At 38.2% G+C, this 14,195-nt stretch overlaps 1 protein-coding gene across 1 annotated transcript; it reads right to left on the minus strand.

Annotated features, from left to right (window-relative positions):
- Positions 1-12,894: 12,894 nt before the first annotated feature.
- K441DRAFT_663846 (uncharacterized protein) lies at positions 12,895-13,491 on the minus strand (the record flags this gene model as incomplete). The annotated part of the gene is given in 5 exon segments (XM_067649263.1): positions 12,895-12,932; positions 12,956-13,046; positions 13,088-13,155; positions 13,199-13,455; positions 13,469-13,491. Coding segments are annotated over 2 exon segments (166 nt in total), but the record flags the coding sequence as incomplete, so codon positions are not given.
- Between the last annotated feature and the right edge of the window lie 704 nt (positions 13,492-14,195).

Consider the following 14,195-nt stretch of genomic DNA (forward strand, 5'->3'; position numbering starts at 1 on the left):
TATTCCTTTATAACTTTTCGCGCTAAGCCCTAAATTCTATTAATAATATACTCCTCCTAAAGTCTTAATACTAAGCCCGTGGCTCCATTATATCCTTAAGTTATTCCCTTATAGAAGTCTTCCATAAAATACTCTACTATGCTCTTTAGGATATACTTCGCTTCTTAATTCTTGTATATATCTATCTATAGATCTTCTAGCTATGCTTTTAGAATTTTCTATGCCTAAAAGCTCTCTAGTGTCTCGTAGACTTTTCCTAGTTTATTATTCTCTTAAGTTACTACTAGTTTAGGGTAATTATATCTAATTAATCCATCCTTATCTCTGCGTAGCATTACTCCCAATAGTTTCTCGTTATTTTATAGTTCAGCTTTTCTACTAAGTACGTCTGCTCTTGCATTCTTAGTTCCCTTAGTATACTAAATCTTAAAATAGTATTCTATAAGTATCTCTACCCATCTAACCTATCTCTAATTAAGTTCTTTTATTATTAGGAACCCCGTTAGGTTTTTATAATCTATCTTAACTATAAATAGTTTCTTTACGCCTTATAAGAATACTCTTTATTCCTTAAGTGCTATAACTATACCTAATAACTCCTTATTATAGACGTTATAGTTTAACTCTAGTAGTATTATCTTTCTACTATAGTATGCCACTAGATGCCATATATCCTTATGCTTTTATAGCAAGTATACTCCTAGTGTATAGTCTAATACGTCTATTTCTACAACCGTGTCTAGTCCTGGTTAATAGATCTTAAGGATTAGCTCCTAGGTAAATAACTCCTTAAGTTCTTTAAACAGCTTCTTTTATTTATCTCCCTATACCTATAGTTCCTCTTTCTTTATAAGCCTAGTAAATGGTTTAATATTCTTTAACCACTATGCTATAAACCTTTTATAGTAGTTGCAAAACCCTAAGAATAACCTCAACTGTATTATATTCTCTAGTTCTTACCAACTTACTATAGCTTTAATCTTCTTTAGGTCTATACTAATATAACCTAGTTTAATAATAAATCTAACAAAATTAGTCTTCCTTATAAAGAACTCGCATTTCTTAATTGCTACTAGCATCTATTCTTCTTATAGTCTTCTTAAGACCCATTTAACGTATTCCCCATATTCTTCCTCAGTTATTAAATAGATAATAATATCATTAAGGTATACTATAATAAACTTATCGGGGTATTCTCCTAACACACTATTAATTTATTTCTGAAATGTTGCTAGTATATTTATTAATCCAAATTATATAACTAATGGCTTATATAGTCCTTCTCTTAATCTAAAAGCTGCCTTCCATTTATCGCCTTCCTTAATTCTAATCTAATGGTACGCCTATCTCAGATCTATTTTTATAAAGATTTATGCATTACCTATCTAATCCTAAATCTCGCTAATTAAGGGTAAAGGATACCTATCCTTCTGGGTGGTGCTATTTAACTATTTATAGTCGATGCATAATCTAAGCTTTCTATTTTTCTTTAGTATAAATAGTACTAGATATTCTGCTAATAACTATAATAGTCTAATATATCCCTTTTATAAGTTTTCTTAGATAAACTCTTTAAGTGCGCTTAACTCCTCTTAAGTAAGCTTATATATTAGAAAGAACCTTAGACTTATTTCTAGTTCTAACTCTATCTTATAGTCCTATACTATATAATCTACCAACTTTTCACTTTCTGGGCTCTATAGCTTCTTGCCGTACTTATAGTATCTCTTTAGTATATAACTTAATCCTTTCTCTATTTCTTTATAGGTTGCTCCTACTTAGTACTATACTAACTTAGCTTATTATCGCATCTTGCGGCGTTAAGTATCTCTAATATTAACCTGACCTATAATCTAATTAATCTTTAAATTATATTCCTATAACTAAGGCATCCCTAATACTGCCTTATCCCGTCCTAATAGTAGGATATTAAAAGACATCTTAATTTGTCTTCCTTTAATGGTTATCTAAATAGGTCCTATTTTAAGGTCAATAATCCCTCCTCCGTAGGTTATTAGATCTCCTAAAATTGTAACTAATAGGTAAGGTTACTTCTTCTATCTATAAGGTAATCCCATTCTCTTAACTACTACTAGTAAGATATAGTTCCGCGTTACTCCACTATCTATTAGCGCTTTAACCTATTAATCTTACTAATTAACTTATAAATTTAGGTATTGTCCTTAAATTCCTTTAAGGGTCTAAAGCTCTACTACTAGCTCCCTCTAGTCCTATAGGCCTTTACTTTTCCTAACTATTAGCTGCTTAATCCTATTATACTTAGCTTACTCTTTAGCTAATGCCTAGTTCGCTTTTTATCTTTAATATACTATAGATACGTATTCTCTAGGCATTCCTACTACTATTATCCATCTAAGCATTCTTCCGTAAGAAATCTTCCTAGCTAAAGTATTAAATTTCCTTCCTCTTGGACTTCTGCTAGATGCTATCTGTATATATATTTAGCATTCCTATACTATCACTTATCTATTATCTAGTATATCCTTATAGGGTATTTCCGATTCTTTTCCTTTAGATTCTTATATATTTTATATATATTATCTACGCATACAATCCATAATAGCGTATGGTATACTAGGTGCTCTAGGTTAATTCTTAACTTATCTTTATCTTTAAGTTTAAACCTTTATTATACTAATCTAAACGTTATAACTTTATTTATAGGTACATCAGGAAATTTTTTTTTGGGCACGTTGTTGCAAACGAAAATCGGGGTCTGCAAAACCTGCGTAAGTCGCAATTTTGGCAATTTGCGGCGATTTGCAGCAATTTGCTACAAACACATAGGCTACCTATGCACGCGCCTGCCCTATCTATGTGTTCGTAGCAAATTGCTGCAAATTGCCGCAAATGCTAAAATTGCGACTTACGCCTGCAGGTTTTGCAGACCCCGATTTTCACTTGCAACAACGTGCCCAAAAAAAAAATCCTGATGCAGAGGCTCTGCACGAGGCTCTACACAAAGCTCTGCACGAGGCTTTACACAAAAGCTCTGCACGAGAGCTCTACACGAAGCCTCTATACAAAGCTCTGCGCGAAGCTCTACACGAAGCTTTGCACGAGGCTCTACACGAGGCTCTACACAAAGCTCTGCGTACAGAGGCTCTGCACGAGGCTCTATACGAAGTTCTGCACGAATTCGTGCACGAAGCTCTGCACGAAGCTCTACACGAAGCTCACACGAAGCTCTACACGAAGCTCTACACGAAGCTCTACACGAAGCTTTGCACGAGGCTCCACACGAGGCTCTACACGAAGCTCTGCGTACAGAGGCTCGCACGAGGCTCTGTACGAAGCTCTACACGAAGCTCTACACGATGCTCTACACGAAGCTTTGCACGATGCTCTACACGAAGCTCTGCGTACAGAGGCTCTACACGAAGCTCTACACGAAGCTCTGCACCGAAGCTCTGCACGAAGCTTTACACGAAGCTTTGCACGAGGCTCTACACAAGGCTCTACACAAAGCTCTGCGTACAGAGGCTCTGCACGAGGCTCTACACGAAGCTCTGTACGAAGCTCTACACAAACAAGCTCTACACGAAGGCTCTACAGCCTACCGAAGCTTTCACGATGCTCTACACGAAGCTCTGCGTATAGAGGCTCTACACGAAGCTCTACACGAAGCTCTGCACGAAGTTTTACACGAAGCTTTGCACGAGGCTCTACACGAGGCTCTACACAAGCTCTGCGTACAGAGGCTCTGCACGAGGGCTCTACACGGGGCTCTGTACGAAGCTTCACCGAAGCTCTACACAAAGGCTCTACACGAAGCTCTACACGAAGCTCTACACGAAGCTTTGCACGAGGCTCTACACGAGGCTCTACACAAAGCTCTGCATATAAGAGGCCTCTGCACGAGGCTCTACACGGGGCTCTGTACGAAGCTCTGCACGAAGCTCTACACGAAGCTCTACACAAGGCTCTGCACGAAGCTCTACACGAAGCTCTGCACAAAGCTCTATATGAAGCTCTACACGAAGCTCTGCATAAAGGCTTCTAAGCTCTACACGAGGCTCTGGCCGAAGCTCTGCATGACGGAGGCTCTACACGAAGCTCTACACAAAACCTTTGTGTGTGCGCGCGACACACTACTATCGGGTCCCCGCTTATATTCCCGATAGCCTCTACACACGTGCCTCTGCCAAGTATACCCCCTATATTACACCTAGGTAGCCACCTCATTTTTTACCCTTCCTTACATCCTCCCTACCTAGGAAAGACACCAGAACGACAGCCAGCAGACGACCGTCGCCGGAGCCAGACGACCGTCGCCAGAGCTAGACGACCGTCAGAGCCAGACGACCGTCGTCAGAGCTAGACAACCGTCGTCAGAGCTAGACGACCGTCACCGGAGCCAGATGACCGTCGCCAGAGCTGGACGACCGTCGTCAGAGCTGGACGACCGTCAGAGCCAGACGACCGTCGTCAGAGCTAGACGGACCGTCGTCAGAGCTAGACGACCGTCGTCAGAGCTGGACGGACGTCGCCGGAGCCAGATGACCGTCGCCAGAGTTAGACGACCGTCGTCATCGCCACACGACCGTCGCCAGAGCCACACGACAACCGTTCGAACGACCAGCCAGCGAACACGATAAACGATTTGATCGATCGATCGAATCAAGGTGACATAGACAGGTAGGCACAGACAGGTAGGCATAGACGGGTAGGTATAGACGGACGGACAGACAGACAGGTAGGTAGGCAAGCAGGCAGGCAGGTAGGCAGGCAGGTAGGTAGATGATTTAGAGCCTCTGCGAGAGGCTTCCCCCTTAACGCCCAAAGTAGATAGCTCTACATTTTATATAGTTATAATATAAATATATTTAAAAGTATATTATAGAAATCTATGGGAATATGTGATAATTTGGTTATTATATAATAATTATAATTTATATAGTTACAATTTGTACAGTTTTTACAATTTGTACGGTTTATACAATTCGTATAGTTTGTACAATTTGTACGGTTTATATAATTCGTACAGTTTTTACAATTCGTATAGTTTGCGCGCTATTTATTTATAGGGTAGCGTTTTGCTGCAATTTATTTATAGGGGTAGCATTTTGCCGCAATTTGCTATTAGGTGCTGCGATTTTGTTGCAAAACGTGCGTTTTGCGCAAATTGCTATCGACCATAACGTAGGTGACAGGGTTATGACGGGTGTTAGAGTTATGACGGTCGCGTAACACCGCCTGCCGTATTAGGCTTAGCACTTACCTAATTCAGTATTTTGCTGCCTCGACTTTCCAAATCTCGTCTTCCCCCTGATTGTTACTACTTAATTTAAATACTTATTACCAACGCTCTAATGCCCTGCTGGCCTCGTAAACCTGATTCGGATGAGAAGATAGATATAGCTATTACTGCCTGGAATTTGGGCTACTATAAGAGCAAGGAAGCCTGCGTAAAAGTATATAATGTTAACCCGAATACATTTTGCAGGAGGATTAACCAAAAGTAGCAGTCCTATAAAGTCGCCCACAATAATTAACGACGTATTTCGTCTTCTGGCGAAGGTGTAATTGTTTAATATTATATATATTTTGCTAAAGGCGGATTTCTATGTTGAATTAATACCGTTTGAATAATAGCAATAACGATCTACCTGCGCGAGTATTGGAGGATCCCTCGCCTCTAGCTACCCCCCCCACTAGGTAAACAATGGGTATATTACTTTCTGAATTGGTAGGAAGAATTGCGTACTTGCTATGTACATTTAATTAATTAAGAACGGGCTATAGCTGGCAATAATCCTACCCTAGTTATAAGTTTCTTTATAGACTATGCCAATGTTAAGACTTAATATAATATTGTAGATATTAATACTTGGAATATAGATGAGATAGGCTTTGCTATGGGCTTTGCTTATGGCGCCAAAGTAGTTATATTACGCGGTAATATGAGCAACTTTAAGACGATTGACGGCTTAAGGGAGTAGGTGAGCTAGATTAACGCAATTAGTATACACGGCCAGACTATACCATTATTTGTTATCTTTAAGGGACGGCAGTATACAGACTTACTATGGCAGGAGGCTGTAAGCGCTGTAGGCGACTGTGCTATTGGAATGTTAGATAATGGATGGTTAAATTAAGAACTTAGTATACAGTGGCTGCGCCATTTTAAGCACTATACTCGACGTATACGTAAATAGAAGGCCCTTAGCGAAGGCTAGGATGATAACTATATCTATAGTTATTAAATGCTTATTATAGACGGCTATAGTAGTTACGTTAATCTTAAGTTCGTATAGTTCTGCGAAGATTATAAGATTATACCAATCTGCCTGCTACCTCATTTAACGCACCTTTTGCAGCCTCTAGATCTTATAATATTCTTACAACTTAAGTAACTCTACTTATCTAAAGTTGACGAATATGTAACGCGGGGTATTACTGGAATTAATAAGGAATATTTTTTAAGGATTCTAGGCGAGATCCGCCCTTAGATATATATACTAAGACTGATTAATAGCGCCTTTAAAGCCGCAGGCCTTCTTCCTTATAATCTAGATGAAGTACTTAAGCGCTGTATAAATTCTTCTACGCCCTCTTAACCTTTTACCCCCTTATTCTTTATGCAGTAAGCAACAATCCTATCCTTACCTTTATACCCCTGTACCCCTAAAAATCGCGACGATCGTACACGGTACGCCTATACGATTCTCCATCCCGAAACTACACTTAAGGTAATAGAGGCAGTGGTAAAGAAACTAATAATATATATGGAATTATGCGAGGATTAGGAACATCTTCTATAAATAGAAAATAATGAGCTTCGGCAGGCTGCTGCAGAAAGGAGGGCAAGGAAGGAGCGTAAGCGCTAGGTCCTCTCTACTGGATTAGTACTTACTGCAGACTTAATAAGAGAAATTGTTGCCGAATGAGAGGCCGCTAATTAAGCCAAAGAGGATGCTAGAATATAGAGGGAGCGAGATAAGGAGAGGAGGGAGAATATAGTAGCGCTTAAGAAGGAGCAAGTAATAGCGCGGAAGGAAGCTCGCTCTGCTGCCTCTACTGCTAAAAAGATCGCGGAACAATACCAGAAGGACGCTTGGGCGGTAGTAAGATTAGCAAAAAAGGCGCGCAAGGCTTTAGATTTAGCCACTAATATCATAAAGAAGAAGAATACGTTGGAGGCCTGAGACGCTGCTGCCGCTGCTGCTATATTAGCGGCAGCAGCAGAAGCAGATTAAGCTGCAAAGAACACGCTAGCGGAATCCTCTACTGCTACTTGTGTAGCAGCTGTAGCGTATTATAAAGGATTACTTGCGGCCTCTAAAAAGGTTGTAGAAGAGGGTGAGCAGATAGAGGAGACGCTGGAAGATGAGCTTGTTGATGAGCCTATTAAGGACTTTGTATATTCGAGCGATAATAAGGCGCTAGATGAGGATATATATATGCGGCTAAAGGACTAAGGAGCCCTTATTAGCCCTCGCCTCTAGTAAATATCTAAATAAGGTGATTTATATATAAATATAAAGCTTTATTTTTCAGGATAATAAAAGAAACTGCGGGATGCTGTAGGATGAATTTTACTGCTAATTTACTATGGTTGGGCCCATCTGGCAGAATTTTGGTGTTCCTAACCGTCATAACTCTGACACCCGTCATAACCCTGTCACCTACGTTATCCACCTGCCGCAACCGTACGGTTTGCGGCAATTTGCCGCAAACCGCAACAACGAGCCCCAAAAAAAAATTTCCTGATGTACTAAGATAGATCTCTCGCTTCTTTAGTCCTCTAATTATTCCTCTAGATCCTTTAATATTATAATTAAGGCTCCTTTAATATGCGTTATAGCCTTCTCTATAATCGGGTAGTTCTAGATAACTTATTTATCCAACTATATATAGAAATCTTCCTACTTATTATTATGTCGCTGTCTATACCACTTTTAGTATAGCTACTAGAGTGTATACGGCTTATCTATAAGGAAGTATCTTCTTATTATTGCGTCGTGACAGCCCTTTATATGTCGTTCTTTAAACCTAATAGGGATCCCTAAATCCTCTTTGTCTTCCAGTTTAGTAAGCCACTTAGCTCTTAGTATGCCTGCCCTAGGCCTATTAGTAATTCTTTATACTAGTACTCTGTCCTTTATACGTCCTAATATGCTAGATCTCTTATCTAGTTTCTGTTCTTACTATACGATAATTCTTTATCTAAATTCTTCTATAGTTTTTTTTATTTTACGTCTTGCGCTTAGATCCTTAAAGTCTTCTTACTTCTTAATCTTAGTATTAATATTTTGATCTTTAGGCCAAACGCTGCGTTCTCCTAGTAAGTCCTCTAAGTTTATATATCTGTCTCCTAGTCTAATTGCTGTTTGCGCTATAGATTCTCTAATTTATAAAGAAGCCTCTTACCTCTTGTTTATAGGTGTCCTTATTTATACTCCGAATTCTTAACCCCTTTAGATTTTCAATCCTAAGCTTACTTCTATCTTAAGCTTTACTCTAGCCTTAGTCTAACTAGGCTTACTTAGTGTTCTTATCTTATTTTAAGAGTCTTAAATCTTACTTATCTTGTCTTAAGAGTCTTATGCTTTTAGGAAACTTTGTCCTAAGCTTATTCGTATATTACTAAACTAAGCCGTTGCTCTACTCTATTGGTTATCGTCCATTATAGGTCCTTAAGCTTGCCTTATCTCGTCTTAAGAATTTTAGTTGTCTCGCATTTTATCTTAAGAATCTTAAGCTTTTGGCCTTTTACCTTTATTAAGTGCTAAAGTGGCTTACTATCTTACTTTTCTTATATCTCGCGAAGCGATAGATATTATATCTAGTGGGGTCTTAATCCCTACTAATGTTCCCTATTCTGTAGTGGAATTATCCTCCGCCTCTTATATAATATCTCCAAGGTCTACTTACTCCTAGTAAGCGGCTTATATCGCCTTATTATTATAAAATATTTCGCCTATATTAAATTTATTGTCCTTAATATCCGATCTGTAAACTAGTTTATTAGTTCCTCTATATTCTATAGGTTATAGCTCTTATAACTAATAGCTTGCGCCGTACTTAGCGTCCTTATAAATTTAGTATGCGTTATTATAACAAAATATAAAACTTTTAATTAAATATTCTTTTGTTCCTTATAGCATATTATCGTCCCTTTATATATATATATCGTCTACTAGTCTCGTGCCTTTTACTATATAATAACTCTGCCTACTTCTATAGTCTCTAATATAATAACCCTATTTTCCGTAATTTATATAAGCTCCTTCTTTAAACCATTTTTCTTGCTATAGAGTCCGCCTAAACGTCTTTTACTATTAAGATCCCTAGTTTAGCCTCTACTCTTTAGACCTTTAATTACTTAATCCTTATCCTCTAGGTTTCTATAATTTCTTATTCCATTTCCTAGATTCTTTAGTACTACTTAGGTCTATTAGCTCTGCGCTATACCATAGTTTTTAACTTAGCTTTAGTCATTACGTATTCTGCGCCTTATATAACTATAGAACTCTATCCTAGCCTCTTTTAGCCTGTTCCCTTTAGTAAATCCAATTATTAATCTTAATTGCTTAATCTATTAATTCCCTTAGGGTATCCGCATCTTCTATTAGGATAATTACGTCCTAGACTTTAGCCTTAAGTCCTTACTTATACTATACTATAAGCGCCCTATTATTCTACTCTACTTACGTCGCTAATGTCTAGAACTGCGTTATATACTTAATCGCTAAGGTTTATTATATAATGTCTTAGAGTTTTCTTTTCGCTATAGTTGTTGCCTCTAGGTCTCCAAATATTTATATAAGTCATTCTATAAATCTATTCCAGCTTAAGAATATAAACCGTACCTCTTGGTTTGTAGTTGTTATTCTATTTACTTATATCTCTGTAAGGTAAAGCTTAAACCATTTAAGTGCCCTTCCTGTTAAGAACAGTCCTACATATACTATTTAATCCATAGGTATTGCCAGCTTTGCTTCTTCCTATATAACCTTAAAGTACATTTATATAAGGAATCCTTTAAGCTTTAATCTCTCTCTTAAGTACCTTTTAATCGATAGTAACTTAACCTTTGCTGCGCCTATTCTGTTAATCCTATTTTCTAACGCTATATTATTTTCTATTAACTAGTTAACTATCTCTTATAACTATCCAACTGTTATAGGTTACTATAAGTTAGTATTTGCTATACTAGTGTTGTTACCTAACCTTAAAGTAGTTGCTGCCGTCAATGGCGTTATAGTGGCTGCTTTTGGTGGTATATTATTTAACTTTGTTAATACTATAACCTTAGTAGTAAATATATAACAAAGCCTTGTAGCAGGAACTACGGTAGACTTATTAATAGGCTAGGTATATAGGTAAACAAGAAGTTAACAACGTAATAATAACTAGTGGAGTGGTTGCCTAATAGATTAACTCTAATTATATTCTAAGATTTACTACAAAGGAGAGAACTATCTAGGTAGGGACTGTGGTCCTTTAAATACACAACCGTACTCCTAAGAAATCCCCTTGGTACGTAAGGTATATATACTCTATCTACTTTATTATAGATCGTATAGATCGTATAGATTATATAGATTACGTTATATAACCTCGGTTACTATTCCTCGTTACATAGCTCTATCGGCTCCATCTTAGACCGTGCCTAAATTAACTAACTAGCTTCTTCCAACTCCTCTCCAAGTAGTCGTAATATTATACTTAAAGCGTCTATAATAACTAGACCCTAACCTAGACCCTTTTTAACCTATTAAATTTTAAAAATAATAACCTCTCCTAAATTAAAAATAAACCTTATCCTTAATAAACCATCTAATTAGATTTAATAATTTTTTATTATCTAAGATATAGCTAAAACTAATAAGGTATGGCAGTATATTAACCTATTTAAGAAGAAAGATAATCTTCTAAAGCTAGAACTACTAAGTTGGCCTATATTAAGAGATATACTACCTATAGCTATATTAATAGTAAAGCTAGACCCAAATTAGCTTACTACTTATAACTAGCTCTACGCTAAATATAAGGATAATTTACGCGTATACTAGAAGCAAAAACAGGCTATAAACGATATTAATAACTATATCGTTCGCACCATATCGGTAGCCTACCTTCCACTTATTAACAGCCTTAGTAATTAGTTATATTAAATATTTAAGGCGTCTCTACTATTATAGTAGCTACTACAGTAATAAAGACACCCTATATTTTAGTAAGTAATTAAGCCCATCTTATACGAGAATCTTATACTATTAGTACTTACTAAATTATATACTTATAGGGCCTTCTCCTATCTATAAATACTCCCTCCTTTATACCTTCCTCTCTTCTTTTCTTCTTCTTCATAAGAGCTAGAGGTACTCTAATACTCCTTCTTAGTCCCTATTAAAGGATCTATTAGTTAATATAGTAATATAGATAGTATTAGATAAGGAGACGGACGAGAAAAAAAATAGGAAGGATAGAGAAGCCTCTAGTATATATTAGTTAAGCAACGTTAATAGCTATATTATAGCTGTTTAATCTCCTATACTTATAGTATAACGAAGCCTTATAGTAGGAACTATGGTGGACTTATTAATGGGCCAGGTATATAGGTAAATAAGAAGTTAACAATATAATAATAACTAGTAGAGTAGTTGCCTAATAGATTAACTCTAATTATATTCTAAGATTTACTATAAAGAAGAGAAACTATCTATAGAGACCGTCTGCCCTTAAATATATAACTCCTCCCTATAGTAAAGTGTTTAGTACATTAGTACATTAGTACGTTAGTACGTTAGTATATTACGTTTCCATATTCCTATATTCCTATGTTCTAAACTTATAACGTAATTAGCTACGTAACTTAGCTACTTTTTATCCTATAGCTTAATTGGTTCTAGCGCCTCCTATCCTATCTTAACTAACCCGTTTATATCTTTTCTTAATAGTTGTACTACTGCCAATATAAGGTCCATAACACTATCTCCCTCCTCTCTATCTTTGTTTTTAAAGATATCTCTTATTTTTAAGTCGTCTATTAGAGGTATAGTATTCCCGTCTTTAATTTAATAACCTTTATTATTCCTAATACCTTCTATTAGATACTCTACGTCTAATCATTATAACTAGTTAGTAACATTTATTCTATTACTTAGTGAAGTTATACCGTCCTATTCTCGTTATATAGAGAAGAAGTTAGTATACATTACAATCGCATCTCCGTTTAGTCGCCAACCTTCTTTCTATACATCAGGATTTTTTTTAGGCACGTTGTTACAGGTTGCGGCAATTTGCTACAAACTGTGCGATTTACGTGGTCGTATATGGTCGTTAGCGATTCGCGCAAACCGCGCGTTTTGCAATAAAATTGCAGCATCTACTAGCAAATTATAGTAAAACGCTTAACTACCAAACTAATGCTAGCTTTTTGCTACCCTATAAATAAATAGCGCGTAAACTGTACGAACTGTACGAACTGTACGAACTGTATAAACTGTATAAACTGTACAAATTGTAATTATATAAATTATTATTATATATAATAACTAAATTATCATATATTTCCATAGATTGCTATAATATACTTTTAAATATATTTATATTATAACTATATAAAATATAGAGCTATCTACTTTAGGCGTTAAGAGGGAAGCCTCTCGCAGAGGCTCTAAATTGTCTACCTGCCTGCCTGCCTGCCTGCCTGCTTACCTACCTGTCTGTCTGTCTGTCTGTCTCTCTATACCTACCCGTCTATGCCTACCTATCTGTGCCTACCTGTCTGTACTTACCTGTCTGTGCCTACCTGTCTATGTTACCTTGATTCGATCGATCGATCGAATCGTTTATCGTGTTCGCTGGCTGGTCGTTCGAATGGTTGTCGTGTGGCTCTAGCAGCGGTCGTGTGGCTCTGGCGACGGCCGTCTAGCTCTGACGACGGTCATCTGGCTCTGGCGACGGCCGTCTGGCTCTGGCGACGGTCGTCTAGCTCTGACGACGGTCATCTGGCTCTGGCGACGGTCATCTAGCTCTGACGACGATCGTCTGGCTCTGACGACGATCGTCTGGCTCTGACGACGGTCGTCCAGCTCTGACGACGGTCGTCCAGCTCTGGCGACAGTCATTTGGCTCTGGCAACGGCCGTCTGGCTCTGGCGACGGTCGTCTAGCTCTAACGACGGTCGTCTAGCTTCGGCGACGGTCGTCTAGCTCCGGCGATGGTCGTCTGGCTCCAGCGACGGCCGTCTGGTTCTGGCGACGGTCATCTGCTGGCTGTCGTTCTGGTGTCTTCCTTAAGGGAGGATGTAAGAAAGGGTAAAAAATGAGGTGGCTACCTAGGTGTATATAGGGGGTATACTTGGCAGAGGCACGTGTAGAGGCTATCGGGAATATAGTGGGGACCCGATAGTAATGTGTCGCGCGCACACAGAAAGGCTTTGTGTAGAGCTTCGTGTAGAGCCTCCGTACGCAGAGCTTCGCGCAGAGCCTCATGCAGAGCCTCGTGTAGAGCTTCACGCAGAGCCTCGTGCAGAGCCTCTATATGTAGAGCTTTGTGTAGAGCCTTGTGTAGAGCCTCGTGCAAAGCTTTGTGCAGAGCTTCGTGCAGAGCTTCGTGCAGAGCTTCGTGCAGAGCTTCGTGCGGAGCTTCGTGCAGGGCTTCGTGCAGGGCTTTTGTAGTATTTTTGTTGCAGCCGAAAATTAGGGTTTAGCTATTTGCGGCGATTTGCACGAGTAGCCTGTGTGTTTATAGTAAATCGCTGCAAGTTGCCGCAAATTGCCAAAATTGCGACTTACGCAGGTTTTGCAGACCCCGATTTTCGCTTGCAACAACGTGCCCAAAAAAAAAAATCCTGACGTACTAAGTGTACGTAAGCAAATATACGGTTATCTTATAATATTTAATCCGTCTCTAACGCTAAGTATATATATCTTATTATTCTTTATAACCGTCTAGTTCCTTATCTAATCTCCTCTAAGGTTACGCGTATTAGTAGCAGCTGAAAGACTAAAGAGTAAGCTAGCTAAGGCCCTTATTAAAGTGTAGCGTTATTCTAATAAGGCGTCTTAAGCTCTAAAAGCTTAACTAGATACTTATACTCGCCTAAGCCGTCTAATAAAGGTCCGTAAAAAGGTGCGCTTAAAAGAGCTTCGCTTAGTAGAGTAAGGTCTATTTAAACTTAAGGCTAAGGAGGCTAAAAAGGATTCCTATTAAGAAGA

Source organism: Cenococcum geophilum (assembly GCF_001692895.1).
Source record: "Cenococcum geophilum 1.58 unplaced genomic scaffold K441scaffold_35, whole genome shotgun sequence".
Lineage (NCBI taxonomy): Eukaryota > Fungi > Ascomycota > Dothideomycetes > Gloniales > Gloniaceae > Cenococcum > Cenococcum geophilum.